We start from the raw sequence: 19,808 nt of genomic DNA on the forward strand, positions 1-19,808 counted from the left end.
GTGAAATAACATACAGAAAAAAAGTTTGTCTAAAATTCCCCCATATTTGAAAAAAACAAAAAAATCTATGAATTTGGTACCGTTGGAAAGGTTAAAGTTTCAAGTTTTGTGGGGAATCTTAAAACTTGCTCAATATGAGCACCATTCGTCACACGGCAGACATCTAAACAACCATCTAAACAAACATCTAAAACAAATGTCATATTCCAAAACTCACATAAATTGATCAAGTAGTTTTAAGAAAATCAAATTTTATGAGCAAGTAAAAATGGATTGTATCGTGTGACATCTTGAAGAAACAAGGGCAGATAACCCGGCAATGTATTACATCCCATTACACACTTAAAATCGCTCAAAAATTATTTTCTGTATAAAAACATAACTACTTGACCCATTTACATGATTTTTTAAAATATGATTTTTTTGTTCAGTTACAGGTATGTACACGATAAAGATTTGTATTTTTTGTTTTAATATAGAGAAAAGTTTTGACAACTATCCAGAAAAATGGAATGGAAAAAAAGAAGGAAAAAAAACTCAATTGTGCATTTTACGTTCGGAGGACATATTTTTGGTTTTCAGTTTTGAAGAATTCTAAGGGTTACATGATTCAAGCATTTGTAAAAGTTTCAGATAACACTAGAAAAAGATAAACACACTGAATTAGAAATAACAAAAATAAAACATTTGAACATTTATTGAATTAAAATAAAATTTAGATTTTTAATTACAATTATCATTCTTTGTATTAAATAAAAATTTATGACTAAAAAAAAAAAAAATTAAAAAAAAAATAATAAAAAAAATAAAAATTAAAAATTAAAAAAATAAATAAATCAAAAAGAACTTTTTGAAAATGTATGACTTTTTAAACAAACTCTTAAATGAACAGTCTCTCTAAAAAAGAAAATTCTGCAATAAATGAAATTGATCATATAAAAAATGTACGGCTTCAAAAGAAATTTTTGTAAAGCCATTTTACAAAATTCATCTTTTGTAATAAATCAAAATAATCATTACAAAATTATAAACTTTAAGAATTTCTTGAATTATCTCCCCTTTAAATTCTTTGAAAATAAAAACAAAACTGTTCTCCAAACAAAAAAGTACAAAAAAGTGCAAGGAAATTAAATGAATGCTTAAAATTTCTTCTCCACTTGTTTACTTCTATGAATTCAATTTTGGATGTTAATATTTTCTTTCATCAATTCTGCTGGTAACATATTCCAGTCAATTGGTTTTTTGTTTTGTTGTACCAGGTAGTCGTTACACTTGGAAAAATGGTGACAACCAAAAAATCCACGATGGGCAGATAACGGGGATGGATGAACTCCTTTCAATACGCAGTGTTTCTTCTATAAAAAAAAAAATAAATAAATAAATAAAATCATAAGATCAAACTTTAACAGCTTTCGTTAAGGGTCACACTTGTTGGTTTGCATAATAATTTGGTGGAAATGACGTCAGAAAATTTTTTAAATACGGATGACCAAAATAAAATATAAAAATATGAAAAGTTGAATAAAACTTCTAACAAAATTATAAACTTAATAAAAACATGTTTATACATTTTTTTTTCTTTCAAAAATCAAATATCAGGTGTTAATTTTTTTCCACATCAAACATAGAAATAGAACTTAAAAAAAAAAATATTTAACTATTTTTTTTTTTTTTTTTAATCTATTTATGTACTGTTTTTATCCCCCAATATTATAGTTTATGATTTTTTTTTTCGTTTTAAAAACAAAATATTTTTTAAACAATATCTCGTTGGGGGAAAAAAAGAAAAAAAAATGGTTCATAAATATTTTTCATAAGTTATATTTATAAAAATGAGAGGTAGTTTGCTTGAAGCATTGTGTGAGATAGGTATATACAAGAGATTTAGAAAGCTAATTGAATGCAGTAGGTGTTGAGGAAGAAATAGGTATTCAAGAGAAAACTCACAAATTTAACAAGTTATTAAGAGTGCTCAATAAAAAAAACAAACAAGATATATTTTTATTGATATAGATAAAATTACATGGTCACGATACTGGACATGTATCACAGCTCATCAGTTCGACTGCCCGTACGAGTTTCGACCAATTACGCTAAATTGCCGCTGCTGTGCAGGTAGTGAATTAATGAAGTTTTGACATCATCCGAATACCTAAGCTCGTTTTGTTTACACAAAGAGCATCGCTTAATACACTAATGGTATATCGTGAATCACTTCCCAATATGTTCAACTCAAGATAAGGAGCATTATACAGGGTGTTTCAAAAGTCTTGGGAACATAAAGATTTTTAATAACTCAAAAACTATTAGGAGTTAAAAAATGAAATTGGTACCGTTGGAAAGGTTAAAGTTTCAAGTTTTGTGGGGAATCTTAAAACTTGCTCAATATGAGCACCATTCGTCACACGGCAGACATCTAGTCGATAGTCCATTTCCTGCCAAACGCGTTCCAGCATCTTGACGTCAATGGTTCCCACAACTGCCGTTATTCGAGCCTTTAGTTCGTCAATATCTCTTAGAAGGGGCGGCACATAGACTTGTTGCTTGACAAAGCCCCAAAGGAAAAAGTCACACTCAGTACCCCATATGCGAGTGCTATGCTTGTTAACTTTGCCATTCAGATAGAAGGTCGCCTCATCGCTAAAAACAAGCCGGTCATCAAAGCCGTTATCTTCCAACTTCTCTTGCATTGCAATGCAAAAGTCACGGCGAAGTGGCTTATCAGTGTCCTTCAACTTTTGGACCAACTTGAGCTTGTAAGGTACCATTTGCAGTCGTTTCCTTAAGACACGCCAGACAGTTGCTGGAGCAAGCTGAAGTTCCCTGCTGGCTCTTCTCACTGATTTACAGGGGCTCTGCTGAAAGGCTTCCGGACTTGCTCAACTGCATCTTCTGAAGTTGAAGGGCGACTTGTTCGCTTACTTGGGCATAAACATCCATCTTTCACAAATTTAGCATGCCATCTGACAATGGGTTTCCTTTCAGGGACTTCTTTTTTAAATTTCCTGCGAAATGCATGCTGAACACATGTCCACGATTCAGTCTTTGCAAATTGGAGGACGCAAAACGCCTTGTCTTGTTTAGAGAACGCCATTACTGCACATGGAAAGATAAGACGAAAATCATTAGTATGACCAAAAATTTGATTAAGCAAGCTTTAAAATGGCACCAGTTTCATTTTTCTACCTGGAATAGTTCATGAGATATACGCATTTGTAATGTTCCCAAGACTTTTGAAACACCCTGTATATTAGCCACTTAATATCTGAAGGGTCTTCTTTTATTATTTTTATTTTTTTAAATTTGTTTATCTTTTTGTCATAAGTAGTCCCATAATAACAATGGTTATTTTTATATGCCAGCCTGAACTATTTAATTATTACTCCTAAATTTGTTGACTAGTTAATTGTTAATGATTTATTTTTTATCTTATTTACGGGATTTTATGTTATTGATGGGAATGTTTCTATAAAAGAATATTATAATATTTAATAGTTGTGTCAGTCATGATATGTGGTTTTAGTAGTTCATTTAGTGGTTGCTATCTAATATTGATTTTATTAACTAATTTAATTTTAATACTTATACATCCTTTGAACTGGATGTAACTCAGCATTCGCTCAACTTTCTCCAGAACACAACGTCAACAGTTCGGGTTTAGCTGCTGTTGGACGTAACATGGAAATCAGCCAATCACAACGCTGTGCGCATGAGCAGCAAACAAGAATTTGGATACCAATTGTAAGAAAAAAAAAAAAACTCCACCTTACATTTGGCGAGATTATTTTGTCAGGAATCCCTGGCAGATAGGAGACCCACGCCATATGGTGGAGACAGATGAGTCCGTTTTTAACAGACGCAAACACAACCTCGGCAGACTACTCACATTGGATATGACCCCACTGATAAGGATGGTTTCTTAGTGAGCGTACCAAACCGAAATGCAGAAACCCTAACCCTTCCGCTAATTTAAAAAAAAAAGAAAAAAAAAAATTAGTACCAATTTTAATTTATTTTATTTTTTTAAATTTTATTTTATTTATTTTTTTTTATAATTCAAATTAATTTTTACCTTTTTTTTTTTTTATTATTTTGTATTATTTTTATTATTCTATTTAAATGTTATTTGGATATTTTCCTTTCAGGAAGTTTAATTAAACATATTTAACTGTGTTTATTAGATACCTTGATTTGATTAGGCATGTTAGCTTAACTTTAAGATTAGGGTTATTAGTTTATTTATGTATTTATATTTTGTTTTATTAATTTACTAGCAGGAGTGCCTGACATTGCCCAGGTGTTTGAAGGTATGTGTCGAGCAAAAAAAAAAAAAAAAAAGTGGTAGTAGGCAGGCAGGCAGGCTGGAACCTGTGACGCAAAGAAGGAAAAGAAAGTGAAAGAAAACCTGACATCTTACTGCTATGCTATGACGCGACAGGAAGCAAAAAGCGTTCAAATTTGTTGATGGCAATCAAAAAGTTGCAGAAATGGATAGTTAAGTAAATGAGTTCACACAAGCGTTAAGCTTTCAGCTTTCTGCCTTGTAATTGTTTCCCCATGATGTTGGGGAAAACCAGCTCCCCACAAAGAAGGGGAAATGCTGGCAGTGTCCAAAGGAATAGCAATTGTCCGATATGAAGGGTTTTCCCCACATTGATCAAAGCTGTTCGCCTTCAAGATGTCCTGGCCATGAAGGCCAGCGAGTGACTTTGCTTCAGTTAGTTTCGCTTTATTTACACGAGAAAGAGAAAAACACTGGAAATCAGGGATTTGTTAAAAAGTCGATCAAAATAAAGATAGAGACGATGTCCGTCCGCAAATCGGAGATATTACAATCTATGGAGTATAAGGAAACTTCTCTAAAATAGTAACCTTGTCGAGAACCCCCGCGAAAAAAGAGAGCCTTTTTTGTACATACAAAAATGTGCACAGCCGTTTTGCCTTTTATATATATATATATATATTTTAATAGTAAAGCCATATTTGTACTAGTAGGTTAGATGTAAGAGAGGGATGTAGTGGTATAGCCATATCTGTTCTTGTTAGAATAGTAGAGTATGGGGAGATGGTCGTGGTGGAAGCTATATAGAATGCTACATAACGAATCATGAACTGAGTTCTAGTCTGTTAAGTTCCGTCTGTAGTGATTTCTTTATACAAAGACTTCCAACGTTGTGTTCTGTGGTTAAAATATCAACTTTAATAGATCTATTTAAGTTTCTGCTGAGGTGTTTGTGGAATGATGATGCTTGTATCTGTGTGTGTTCTTTGATTCTTATATGTAGGAGCGTCATAGTGCTACCCATGTAAAATTTTTTGCAGATGGAGCACTCTAACCTATAGACTTATGTGTGCAGTGACAAATGTTTGTGGAGTATATAGAGCAATGTGTATAGAGATGGGCCATCATTGTGCTTCTGTTTAGAGAGCTGCTGTCTAAGGAATGGACCAGAGTGGGCCAATTGCATATTAAAGCAATCTCTTCTGATAGTCCTACAAATAGGTGTCGTGATCCAGTCGCTGAGGTGGGGTATTTTAAGGAAGCAGGTATTGGAAGGGAAGCTTTTTGCTCTTTTTTTTTTTTTTTTCCCCCAGAGGCGTTCGGTGAGTGTTGGGATATCCATTCGTTTCCAGCACCTGAAAGAACTGTTTAGTGCATTCTATCTTGTCTGCTGTTTTACTGCACTTGTTTTGTATGCGGATGACTATTCGCTGCGTATCTGATTATGGCGTTAGTAGGGAGGGCTGACTTATAATTTACAAATATGTTTTGGCTGGCTATCGGTCTTTAGAATTTTGTAGTGATAGTCCCCTCGTCTGAGATTTTGATGTTAAAATCCAGGAGTGAAAAGGATCAATCAGCGCCAGGGTGTTCAATGGTGAATTCTATTTGTGGGTCGGTATCAGAGAACATGGCGTAGATGTTCTCAGCATCAGCGCGTGATGATCTGAGGATGAGGACGTTGTCGACATATCTTGAGAGAAATGCGACCAAATTGCAGGTGTTCAGAGCTCGACATTCTAAATCTGTCCATGTACAAAAACAGCAAGAAATTCTTAGAGACTGGATCCCATAGGCGGTCCTGTGATTTGTCTGTTTGGTGCTGGAATATGAAGAATGTGTTATCGACTATTATGAGTAAGAGCTTGTGGATGTCTGAGGGAGTAAGGTTGAAGCACTATAAGTCATCGGAGGAGATGTGGTCAGTGAAGCTGGGTGTGCTGTAGTGTAAAGGGTAACTACATAGAGACCAAAAGTGCATTTGTTTTGTCTAAGTTTGAAGGGTGTGTAGACATCTGAATACTTCATCGGAACTGATGACATGTCAAGGGAAGGAGAAGCGTAAGGATTTGAATAGTTGCATGAAAAGCCAGATCTTATACAAAGGTCCTTCGATACTTGACACTATTGGTCTAATTTGTGGGGTTGACGTGGTTTAGTGGGTTTTAATGAGGTGGTAAAAAGTAGAGAGCTAGCTATTTTTAGTGATGAAGTTCTGTTTATGTTTGTTGGGGAGGTTTTTACTTCTACATATGTTGGTCCATGCAGAGTTTATATGATTTTGGATATGTGTGGATGTGAGGTCAGCTACTGGTGTGTATAGGGTGTCATTTCTTAGGTGCACAGGGTTTCATTTCTTAGGCGCACAGGGTGTCATTTCTTAGGCGCACAGGGTGTCATTTCTTAGGTGTGTGAGTGCAAGATGTGTCTTGGGGTATGATGTAGAACTCCTTCCCTTTATCGGAAGAGAAAGTCTTCATTTTTGAGGCTCTCAAGTAGGCAGCGTTGTTTGTATGAGATGTTTTGTACAATGCTTGCTTGTCTGTGTTTGATAATGTCGAAAATGTTGTGTTTCAATCTTGAGAACTTGATGTCTAATTCTGGGTCATTGGGTGGAGAACGCAACGGGTGATCTAGTTGGGGAATCCGCCAGTAGTGTGGGGAGTGCGAGTGTTGATAGTGGATAGCCATTTTAGGTTGTAGACTGCACTGCAGAAGTGTGCTATTAAGTTGAAAAGAGTGTCATTAATTTTCTAGGTGATAATGAATTTGGGTTGGATACTAAGAAGGTCCTTTTCCTCGTGTGTGACAAAATTCCTGAGGTCTGTGACTAGGGTGTGCATGAATATTAGGAGTGGTGCCCTCTTGTCCAAGAGGGTGTGTGGGGTTGTTTTTGTGTAGTAGCCATGTGAATTTGTCTAGTGGTAACATTGGTCTAAGGCTGTAATTATTTTATGACGCATAAATATAGAAGTTATCATTAGTTTAGGCTCAGTGGCGTTGAATTCTTCAATATGTTGGTGAAGATATTAAAGGAGTTTCTCCATGCAGTTTGAGGTTTCGTGATGGTTTGAATTTAGGTAAGTGGAGGAATGAAGATAGGTGTAAATTGTTGGTGTTGATGCAGCGCTTGATGAAGTTTGATTTGTCATCCAGTTCTAGCACGTAAAAAAAAAAAAAAATAAATTACCAACACCTCTAATGTTTGATTAAAAAAAAAAAAAAAAAAAAAGAACACAGTTCATAAACATATTTCTATAATAAAAGGTTATAATTTTGTTATAAAAGTTCGGGTTTGTATTACTGTACACAGATTCGAAAAAGTTGTCAAAAAACAAATATATAACAAATAAATGTTATTAAAGGCAAGATAAGTTACTTTTCTACCTAACTGGATAATTTTTTGTGTTTTTATTTAATGTAGCATGTTTATTCAGCTCGAAAAACATACTGTGTTTACCGATGTATTGGAAAATTCAAAATGGCGCCCGACTCTCTCGTTAACGCGGTAAGTTTGGGAAAAGGTGCTATAAATATAAAACTAGACAAAATACTGTTAGAAACTTGCTCAATATGTTACCGTGACATAGGTTGACATATATTCGGTGGGTTTTTAATAGTATTTTGTCTAGTTTATAATTTATAACACCTTTTCCCAAACTTACCGTGTTAAAAAGAGAGTCGGGCGCCATCTTGAATTTTCCAATACATCGGTAAACACTATGTTTTTGGGACTGAATAAACATGTTACATTGACTAAAAACACGAAAAATATATCCAGTTTGGTAGAAAAGTAACTTATCTTGCCTTTGATAACATTTATTTGTTACATATTTGTTTTTTTGACAACTTTTTCGAATCTATGTGTACAGTAATACAAACCCGAAAGTTCAATAATTTTGTTATAAAAGTTCAAACAAAGACTGAATAAAACTACATCACATACAGTGCTGGTCATTTGCAACTTAAAATTTTTCTGATGTCACTTCTGCCAAATGGCTTTGTAAATAAAGTGTGACTCTTAATGAAAGCCACTTTAATATGTTTCATCACTCATTTCAAGTTTTAAAAACATATCAACTCTACCAATAAGCTACCCTTGATAAGAAAACAAGCACATATCTTATCTTGAAAGTGACGTCAAACATGAATCCTATGTGGTGGCAGATACTATTAATAAAAAAAAAAAAAAAAAAAAAAAAAACCAACTTATCCAGAATTCCTGCCCTACGAAACAAACAAAAAACAAATATATAGAAAAATCTGTATGATGTACGTACCCATGACAAAAAGAAAATATCTTTCACAAAAGACCACATAAATTGATCAAGTAATTTTATTTTTATAAAAAAAGAATTTTTAAGTGAATTGAGTTTTTTCAATGCTCTCCATAACCCACGTTAAGAATAGTTTTCTAAAATCTTGATATGGAGTTATCTCCATTGTTCCTTCAGACTGTTTTCAAGATACTGCTGCAAGATCGGCACTAGTAGTTTAGTCATAAAATTTGATTTTCTTATTTAAAAATAAAACCACTTAATATGATTTTTGGTATACAAAATGCTTTTTTCCATCACTGGCAAGCACATCCTTTTTCAGATTTTTATTTGAAGGTTCATGAGAGGAGAATTCTGAACAAATACAAAAAAATAAAACTTTTTTTAAGCTTTCTGAATACGACAAAAGTTTATAGATTGAAAAACACAACTTAATGCTTCATTGTAAGCATGTTGTTTTTTGGCATCATACAAATTCTACTAGTAAGCCAGCCTTTGTTTGATAAAAAAGAAACCAACATCTTAAAAAGTGACAAACCATAAAACTAAATCATATTAAATGATGCATCTGGAGGATATATCACTATATCTTCTAGTAGATAAGACATTGATGAAAGTAAAAAAAACTGAAAACATTAGGAGGTAGGTGATGACACATTGATAATCTGAAAAAAAAAAAATTACATGAAATACAAGGAGCTCCTGCTGAGCTCCAAATTTTATTTCAAGTGGAACAAGACTAGCATGTGGAGTCCCCCTCCATTAGTGAAAAATTTACTTTCACTATGACTAATGTTTGTGCAAAATTTCAAAAAATCCAAGGTGTGGTTATTGAGACAAGTGCAAACAAACAAACGGACAAACGATTTTGGGAGCAATTTTACAACTATAATGTAGGTTCGTTTTGGGGATTAAAAAGAAAAAAAAAAACAGTTTGATTTTTATCTGGTCTAAATACTGGACCAGTACTGAATAAATTTTAATTTGATTTCCTTGTAAAAAAAAAAAAAATATATATATATATATATATTGGTATTGAATCATTTTTGATCAGGATACAAATGCGGTGGTCGGGTCATCTTGTAAGAATGGATGACTCAGAGTTCCTAAGCAACTTTTTTATGGGCAACTGACAAATTCTTGCTGTTCAATCGGCCGTTCCCTGCTTCGTTACAAAGATAAACTAAAAGACAACCTGAAACGTTGTGGAATTTCTGTGAGTTCCTGGGAAAGTGCAGCAGGGGATCACAGAGAATGGAGGAAGATGTGTTTCCTGGGAATCAAAGAATTTGAACATAACCGCCTTTGTCATAGGAACACCCTTCGTACAAATATGAAGGCAAAACACAAGAAAAATCCACCTAAAAATGAATATGTATGCCACTGTGGTTTCAGAGCACGCAGCAAAGCAGGGTTATCTGTTCACTCGAGAAGGCATCTTTGACTGACGAGCATATGAAAGTTCACCATCTGCGGAGGAGTGTGCCGGATGTCTACAGGATTGCAATTATACATGTGGTGGCACAGAGCTTAGAAGCTGCTGAAGATTGCATACCGAATCCTCATTCATTGTCTTCGATGAGAGAATCCACCATATATATATATATATATATATACACACACACACACACACGTCATTTTTTTTTTTTTTCCATCAAACAAAGACATTTTTTCTTGCTTTAAATGTTTTTTTTTTCATGTTGGAATGCCACCTCCAATTTGATTTCAATGTCCTTTTTGATTCAGTATTTTTCATCTCATAATTCTGCGTCGACAAAAACTAATTTAGTTTGATTCAAAAACCGTACCAGTACCAAAAGTTTATTAAATGACATTTTTGGAAAAGATGTAATTTCAGTTTACACGACACGAGTTTCATATGAGATTGCTTCTTTTTTTTTTTTTCTCCTTAATTTCTGTAACTTTTTTTTTCTGCTTCAGTTTCCTTTTCATCATTGTGCAAGTTTGGGAATTGTTATTTTAGCAGATTTTGTGAAGGTTTTCTTTGATCTTTAAATTTTCAGTTTTCCCCTTTCAACTTGAAGCCTACAATTATATCTCCCATATGATAAAACCTGTAATCCCAAAACACTTATCACGGATTAGAGAAAATGACTTTATAGTTACTTTGAATTCCAAACTTACAGCAACAGGTATTCCAAAATTATCACAGGTCTCAGTACTGACTAGCCGCATGTTTCCTAACGTGTTATCTGATGGAAATGCGAAATAATCACGATGCATGTAAGTACATTGTTTACATCTCATTCAATTTTGTGCAAACGAAGGCCCCACAATATTATTGGCATGAATAAATAAAATTATTTAAAAACATGCATGTTCACACACTAAATATATAGTTTTCTTGGTTTTATTTGTTTAAAAATTGGCTAAGATCAAAGTGTAGTACACGTTCATCACAATATCAGCATCATTTGATGCCATAACTTTTCATATAATTATATTCTTTGAAAAATTCAAAATACAGACATAAAGAGAAAGGTATTAGGTATTTAATTTTTTTCTTCTTTTTTTTAAAGATTTTCTTTTTCTTTATGGATGTTTAAGTTTGACCACACTCAATTCATCAATAAAAATTACGCACTATTTATAAATACCCGTGTGATAACTCGTGTTGGGATGATTAATTTGCAGTATCAGAATCGGTATCGGAAAACTTTGAGCCTATTTTCTGATGCCAAAACCGATTCCTTAAATTATCTTTATTTGATTTTAGTTTAAGAAACATCTTCCACTGCTTGTAGCAATAATAAAATAAATATTTATTGATTTAAACTTCCAGTAGGACTAAAATCTCTTGATCACACCGTCACAAATGTGTTTTACGTTTGATAAAATATATGCACATTTAAGATGTGGTTTTACAGTAATCGGGACAAAATAACACTTCTATAGCTAAATATTTAGAGATTAATAATGAATTGTATCGGAATTGGGGAAAATATTAGAATCGTCCTATCACTAGTGATAACTAATGATACAATAAATAAAACTACATGAAAAAGTATACCATCATTTTTGACACTGTGATAATTTTAAAACTTATTTTGATTAAACTGTGAAATTTCTATCGGTCTTGCTGGTTAGGATAACAAGACTTACCTATGCATCCATTCCTTTTATGGACTGTTGTTTTCATAGTTTTTGTTTCACCACATTTCAACCAACTAATCCTCTGGTTTGCTTGGCCAGGATGGAAATCAGATAATGCTCACCTGGAACCATAGAGATGCAACACCTTTATCCACTGCTTCAGGGCCCATGACACAGTAGATGGAGGAACCGAGTCTCTATGGTTCTAGGTGAGCATTGGCCGAAGATAGCGATTTCAATCCTGCTCAAGCAGGCCAGAGAATTGGTTGGCGAAAAACATGACAAGACAACAACTATAGAAGACAGTAATTACTGTGGCTAAGTTACAAAACTCGGCATTCCTATGTTGCAATTAATCACCTGAAGAAGGCCAGAAGAGGAATTGGCTGAAGCGTGGTAAAACAAAAACTATGAAGTCCGCAAAAATAATGAATACACAAATTATGGAGCCTCATAGCAAAGGATTAAAAAAAATGATTTACCTGATCGATAAAAGATCCTTTCTTTTGAGCATATGCTCCCCACAAAATAAAGACAAGACCAGAACGGTTGCTATTCAGCCATTTGATGACGGCATCAGTTAGTTTTTCCCAGCCTTTGTCCTTGTGAGAATTTGCTTGCGACGCACGAACAGTTAAACACGCATTCAGCAATAAAACACCTATAAAAAAAAAAAAAAAAAAAAAAAAAATTAGATTTCAAAGTTTGAGATGAGGATTGATAATCTCCTAAATATTAATTTACTTGTCCATACATCCAGTATCACAAATAAAAAAAAAAAAAAAATATCAAACATTAATTAATGAGAAACGAATTATCTCCCCTTGTAGTCAATCTTTATTCTTACTTAATTGAACCTTTTCATCTAATTTTTGTTTATACTAGAATACATAAATGAAAGCAGCAAAGAATTAAAAGAAAAATCTTGAAACTATTCTGTATTGATATTAAAGTAATGATTAAGTAAAATAAAAAAGGCTGGTGGGTTCTGGTGATATTTAAGCTTCAAATGTTTTTTTTTTCATTTATCACTCCTATATTTGAACGTGCCACTGTCTTAAAGAACCTTCTGTTGAGTTTATACACCGGGCCTTACTGCTTGTGTGGTGATAAAACTTCAAATATACTTTTGATGTTAAATTATATAAAAGTGTTAACTTTGGTCAAAATCAGAATTCCTTCTTTAATAAGATTTTTTTTGGATTATCGATACTTATTGAAATCATTCCGATATAAAACCTATGCAAGAACATTCCCAGACACATGAAGTCCATATGTGTGAAATTTAAATAAAATCAGCACAGCTGTTTAAGTCCATAGGGTACTCATACAAAATTCATTTTATATAATAGTAGAGATAGGAACATATACAGATGAACAACCCAAAGACAGATTATTTGAATGCCTAACTTGCATAAATATTTTTTAAGCAGCCTATAATAAATAAATTAATGTTGGTGTTTGTAATTCTATTGTTCTATTTTTCCTATACAATAGTTTTGCTGATATTGATAGTTAAACTAAAGTGATTTAAAAAAAAAAAAAAAAAAAAAAAGAAAAAGTGTGTGGGGTGGATTAAAAAACTTAAAATATGCTCATTAATTTTCAAGGGAGATAATTTCCATGAAAGTAATATATTGGTTGGTTGGTTTTGTTTTACGGCATATCAACCCTTTTCAGGTTATTTACTGCCGAATCTAGTTATTTTGAGGAACGATTTTTAATGGAGTATATTTTTTTTTTTAAGTCAGGTTCTATTTAACCCATAGTTGGGACCCTAACAGGTACTACCACTCCAGGTCAGAGTGGACCTGGGAGGAATGGTAATTAAAGGGTGGCTCCACACTCCCCAAGATCCGCAAGGTGGGGCTTCACCATCGGATATAGTTTTAGGTCATATCCAGGACCAATATATTGGTGATTAAACCAACACATTTCGGGTGAAAACATTATGTATTCACGCATCATGATGAAATCAATATAAACTGCAAAAACTATGAAAAATGATCCATTAGAACATGTACTAGAAGTATTTGAAAAAAAAAAAAAAAAAAAATCAGTCACAATTACATTCTGAAAATGTTGATTTAAAAATGGCAGCTCCTTAATTTAAGGTCAAGGGTTATCTCCCTTGTTTGTCACACGGACTTGTCACACACAAACCTCGTAATTCAATAAATTGTATTTTTACTTGTAATTATTTTTCTACTGAATCATTTTTTGTAATTTATATTAATTTCCTCATGATTGATAAGTACATAATGTTTTCATTCGAAATCAATTGGTTTAAAAAAAAAAAAAAAAAAAATCACCAATATAAATAACTAGCTAAAAAGATATACCAATAAAGCATAAGAATTCATATTGGACATGACTGCCCTCTTTTTTGTTTGTCCCCTCACTATATTAATACCAACATTTCCTTTTTAAAAATGTTCTTCCTCTTGCCCCAACATACACCATCACTCAAGTGAATCGATTTCTCCTTTCTTATAGTCTTATTTAAAAAGATAAATTTAGAATAAAGAGATGTAGACATTTTTCAAAACACTGTTTCTGTTTTTTTTTTTTTTTTAAATTTTCATGAAAGAATAAAAAAACAATCCTGCAAGACTCCCCCTCAATCAAGCAAGCAAAATGACAAAAAAGAGGATGTAAATCTAGCAATTCAAAGAAAGAAAAGATAAATAAAAATTGAGACTTCTATTTTTTCTGATTTGCTAAAAAGTGACAGTCTCACATTTCTGAGAAATTCATTACTTTGTGGAAAGTAACTGCAGAGCTTTCAGAATTAGGTTCCTAGGTCGGTTTTTAAGGAAAAAAAAAATGGTCTCAGTCGTGAAAGATTTCTCCTCCACTAACCGAGAACAAAAAATTGAAGTGTAGCATCAGAACAGATGCTACACTTTGATCTTGGCCAGAAAGTTTTTCAAGGTTAAGTAATTAAGTTATAAAAAAAAGTTAATGTTTCTGTTGACTCCCTAAAAGAAAACGTGCCTATATTCTTTTGGGAACCACTTATATAGACCAAATCAATTCAAAGCTAATATACTTACCTTGACTTGCCCAGCCAGTCAAGCAGCCATGATCTGGAGATTTAAATTCAGGAATATCTTTGGAAAGTTCTTGATACATATTTGCTAAGCTGATAGCAAAAATAAAAAAAAGAGAAAGAAAATTATTTTTAAAATTGCAGAAAAAGAATAACCATTTAATTGACAATTAAAAAGTACAAACATTTATACAAAAAAGAAAAAAATAGTTACAAAATGTTGGTATAAAAAAACAAAAACAAAAGTTATTGTACAATGAACATTCTGTATACAAGTGTTGGGAACCAGAATTATCTCCCTTAGATGTTTTTTAAAGTAAGAGGGCGCTACGGTTAAGTGATTTTGTACACTTGTGTTGACCATCTTTGTAAATTCAGACCATGAAGAACAGTAGGAAATAAGCCATACATCATCTATTATGATTATGCCATTCCTACAGCTACGTATCTAGAAAACAGAGCTATTAAACCCGACATAGAAAGAAGCAACCTTAGAAGTTAGTGTATAGGAACTGAGTTCTCTACACAAACGATCACACAAACACAAACGGATGACTTGAAGCCAAACATGATTATCACTCTTTAACTCTGGTAATATCATTCCTTGCCACAAGATGGCGATACAGCCTACCTTCACTTTCAGTTTATATTCATTCTCTTTTCGCTGGACCTCAGTGCAGATGTGACAGAAAACAACTTCCCAGTTTTGGCAAATGGCCAAACCGATGTTCGACCTCTCATCAAGGATTCTTAAGGTCAAAACGCAAGTAACATTACTCATACATCTTTCACCATGAACTTTTACAATCTTTAATTTGTAACTATGCTGTAAATAAATTTACTTTAGTTGTAATATTAATATCAGCAGATTTCGTGTCTTCATTTCATGGCAAAAGGAGACCATGTGACTTTTCTTCAATCTCATACCTAACAAGAGAGGATGATTTTGCCAACTACATTAAAGTGTTCCCAAGGATTAAACAGCCGAGAGGGAAAAGATAAAATACAAAGGTCTTATGTACGACATAAAAAGAAATTGGAATCTTAGGAAGATCTCTATCATTCCAGTAATTATAGAAGCAACTGGACCCATGAAAAAGAATTTCAAAAACTACCTGATAAATATACTAAGTGAACCAAGTGCAAGAGAGATTCAAATAATTGCACTTAAAGGGGCAGTTAGAATCCTAAAAAGATCTCTCTGCTGGAATATACGAGATAGCAGGCAAATGTCTTACATCTGGTAGGATGCCCCATCCCCAGCTTAAAATAAATAAGAAAAACTTAAAAATAATGAGATTTCTTTCATTAATGTGACATTCGAACTGATGAACATGCTATTTAAACCAAAATTAACTTTGTTTATTAAGGTTGTTTTTCTGAATGAGTCAACAGACTCGGTCAAGAAATGAAACCGACTGTTCGTATTTTCCGTGTGGCATATCACCGTTATTGAGACTATGTAGATGAATTTAAAATTTTCTGTTCATTTTATTTTTATTTCATCTAACTTCATTTTTGCCACATCATGGAACTTTGTAGGTTTTCTCCATTTTTTTGTATTACACACAACGAATGGGCACCAGGACAAACAATGTTTTGTTTTATGGCATATCAACCCTTTTCAGGTTATTTAATGCCGAATCCAGTTATTTTGGAAATAGTATTCATGTTGCATTCAGTTATTTTGTAGAAGGTTTTTATTCTTCAAGCTTTTTGTATTTTCAATCATTAGTTTGTAGTGTTTGATAGTGGATTTTATCGATTTTGTTTCCTGTCCTGCAGAACATGAAGGAGTTTTGCAATGGGAGAGGAAAAAGGGTTACAGAATTAATTTTTGGTACATTTGAAGTTAGGAAACTAGTCAGGAAGTGGGGGAGATAGAAAGAGAGGAAAAATGGGAAGGAAAAGTGTATATATATATATATATTCAACAATATATATGGTTTTTGGTTTTGCAGAACATAGTTAAGTTTTGCAAAAGGAAGTAGATAAACAAAAAGCATCTCAGGATTGGTTGGTTGTTTTTGTTTTATGGCATATCAACCCTTTTCGGGTTATTTAATGCCGAATCCAAAGATTTAAGAAAAATTTTTTAATAGAATATATTTGTTGTTTTCAAGTCAGTTTCTATTTAACCCATAGTTGGGACTCTAACAGGTACTACCACTCCGGGTCAGAGTGGACCTGGGAGCAATAGTAATTAAAGGGTGGCTCCACACTCCCCAAAGCCCGCAAGCTGGGGCCTCACCACTGGATATAGTTTAAGGCCATATCCAGGACACCCATTGAGGGACTTTTACCCTCTGGGGGGAGGGGGGGGGAGGAGTCAGTGTATTCTAATGTCCCACAGACAGGGCCTTCATCTCAGGAAGCCAATATCTTTAGACAGCTTGATACCACCAGTGATCAACATGAACTCAGAAACTGGGATCTTGGGAAGATATCAATCATATTATAGGTGCCACAAAGCTTATGAAGAAGAACCTGAAGTCCTACCTAACTAATATTTCTGGTGAACCAAGTGCAATTGCACTTAAAGGAACAACGAGGATACTAAAAAGAGCTCTCGACTGGTTTTAATAAAAAGCAGAGCAATGTTGGCAGCTGGTTTAGCTGCCTTATACCCAACATTACATTCTCCAAAGGAAGAAAATGAAAAAATAAAGACACACATATTATTCTAACTCATATCTACTTGAGAGTAAGGCCATGCAAATGTTTTGTTTACTTTATATATATTCGAATTTATTAATGTTTTGATCTATCTACTTTCGTAATTTATATGCTTCTGGATGGTAGATAGACATCAATTTAATGTCCGCTGTATTGATCGCCAAGGAAAAAAAAAATAAATAAATGGAGTGGTAAAAGTAGGAAAAGAAATAATCACTCCGAACATGTACATGTAATCAATGGTGAAAAGATTAAGTTCACATTTTTTGTTTTTTTTTAAATGCATCTTGAATGCTTGTCACTTTAGATTGGTGAAAAATTTATGCCAGGATTACACCAGTTGGTATTACTTGGAGGAGGTAATGTTCAGGAGGATGGCTTTCAAGGACTGAACCAGAACCATACTCCACTAATTTAAGCCTGAAAGCCACCAATCAAAATGTGTGTGTGTGTGTGTGTGTGTGTGTGTGTGTGTGTGTGTGTGTGTGTGTGTGTGTGTGTGTGTAGGCATAGATGTTGCTACGTTTGTGGAAACTGATTTCACCTTTAAAAACATATCTGCAGTCATTTAGAGGACTTTCAAACCAAGTGAAAGTCATTTTGTATTTTACCTCCTTTTCTCAAATGGAAATATTCAATGCTCAAACATAAGCAGAGTTTAGAAATTTATATTTTAATGAGACATTAACTGCTTATATATCTTTGTTCAATTGTTCCTTTTACAAATAGTATGTTAAAATTTAATTTCATGTAAATCTGAACGATTTTTTCTTGTTTTCTTAGGCATGTTCATTTGATAGCATTAGGACTATACAAAATGTTTTCAGCTAACAAAAAAAAAAAATTGCGTTTCCACACAACTGATACCCCAACTATTACAATAATACACACAAACATTAACAAAAAACAAATAAATCACCTAAATATTGTAAAACTTGATTCCAGCCTTGCATCCTGTTTGATCATAAAAAACTTTTGTGGGCTTATATTTGCATTTCTGCAAATACAATTTGGCAGAAATGTTAGTATTGCACTTCTGCAACCTATTTCAAAACCTTTGATTCACCCGTTGTATTCAAATATTTTTTAATTCATTATATTAATTTAAGATTTATTATAAGAATGTTTACTGACCTTGGGGGACGCTGAACACCAGGCTTCACACTAAAACACAAACCTACAGAAAAAAACAAAAACTGAACTTAGCGGGAAATTAGATATGCAAGAGATTCAGATAACTGATAAAGAATATTTAAAACAATATAATAAGACCTACGTAAATGGGGAAGAGGTCTCAATGCTGGAAACTGAAGATTTCTAATCTTATTTATAAATGTAATATTTTGTAGGTTTTGACTAAGTCTGAGGTGGTTCGTCCAATTTGTTTTTCACTTCCTCTCATAACTTGAAAGTGATTTTATCCAAGGTCTAGAAAAAGGCATGTCTTGCTAACTTTTGAGTGACAGAAGTGCGTGTGTAAGAACGTTTAAAATTAAAAAATGTTTAAATTCAACGTTTATTTCACGCGGTTAATGGTGTCCGAATGGATACGGTCTTTGCTAATCAAGCCAGAGATGGCTCGTGGTGCTGAGTTTGAATCTGTCAACTGGTGTTAATCGTGACACCCTACACTGAAGATTCCCGAAAGGATGAAACACTAGTGTCTGTAGGTATTTAATTATTATAGTAAATATATATATATATATATATATATATATATATATACATATATATATATATAAGGTAAAATTAAAAGCCAAGAACAATGCGAGATTTTTTTTTTATATAGAGTAAAATTAAATGAAAACAAAAGAAATAAATTTCTTTTTTTTTGTTGCTTGTTTTTTCTTTTTCACACAAATTTTAACTCTAAACAACATTAAATTTTTTTTTTTTCTGTTGTATTCAATGGTGTTATAAATCTCAATATATTTCAGACTTCTCTTGAAAAAGGACTAATAGGTCTGAAATATATTGAGATTTATAACACCATCGAATACAACAGAAAAAAAAAAAATTTACTGTTGTTTAGAGTTAAAATTTGTGTGAAAAAGAAAAAACAAACAACAACAAAAAAAGAAATTTATTTCTTTTGTTTTCATTTAATTTTACTCTATATATATATATATAAAAAAAAAAATCTCGCATTGTTCTTGGCTTTTAATTTTACCTTATAATTTTCTTCAACAATGCTTCAAGCAAACTACAATCTACTTATATATATATATATATATCTCAGTAGTTTTCATTCCAAATGTCAAAAGATGGAATTAATTGACTCATAAATTTTTTTTTTTTTAATTTTTTATTTTTATCTTTACATACTCCTATGTTAGGCAGATGCCTCAATTTTTGTAGCGGCTGATGTTTACACCTCAGCATCCAAAATCAAAATACGTAAATTCGT

General features: G+C 32.9%; 1 protein-coding gene across 1 annotated transcript; it reads right to left on the reverse strand.

Moving 5' to 3' along the window:
* Window positions 1-1,145: 1,145 nt before the first annotated feature.
* LOC145283843 (uracil-DNA glycosylase-like) lies at window positions 1,146-18,573 on the reverse strand. The gene is made up of 4 exons (XM_080132951.1): window positions 18,536-18,573; window positions 14,730-14,818; window positions 12,156-12,334; window positions 1,146-1,355 (listed from the first exon to the last, which is right to left on the reverse strand). Exons 2-4 carry the CDS (start codon window positions 14,806-14,808, stop codon window positions 1,176-1,178), a joined length of 438 nt encoding a protein of 145 aa, XP_079989077.1. The 5' UTR covers window positions 14,809-14,818; window positions 18,536-18,573; the 3' UTR covers window positions 1,146-1,175.
* Window positions 18,574-19,808: the final 1,235 nt, after the last annotated feature.

This window comes from Euprymna scolopes, chromosome 8 (assembly GCF_053919585.1).
Source record: "Euprymna scolopes isolate OS-2025 chromosome 8, ASM5391958v1, whole genome shotgun sequence".
Lineage (NCBI taxonomy): Eukaryota > Metazoa > Mollusca > Cephalopoda > Sepiida > Sepiolidae > Euprymna > Euprymna scolopes.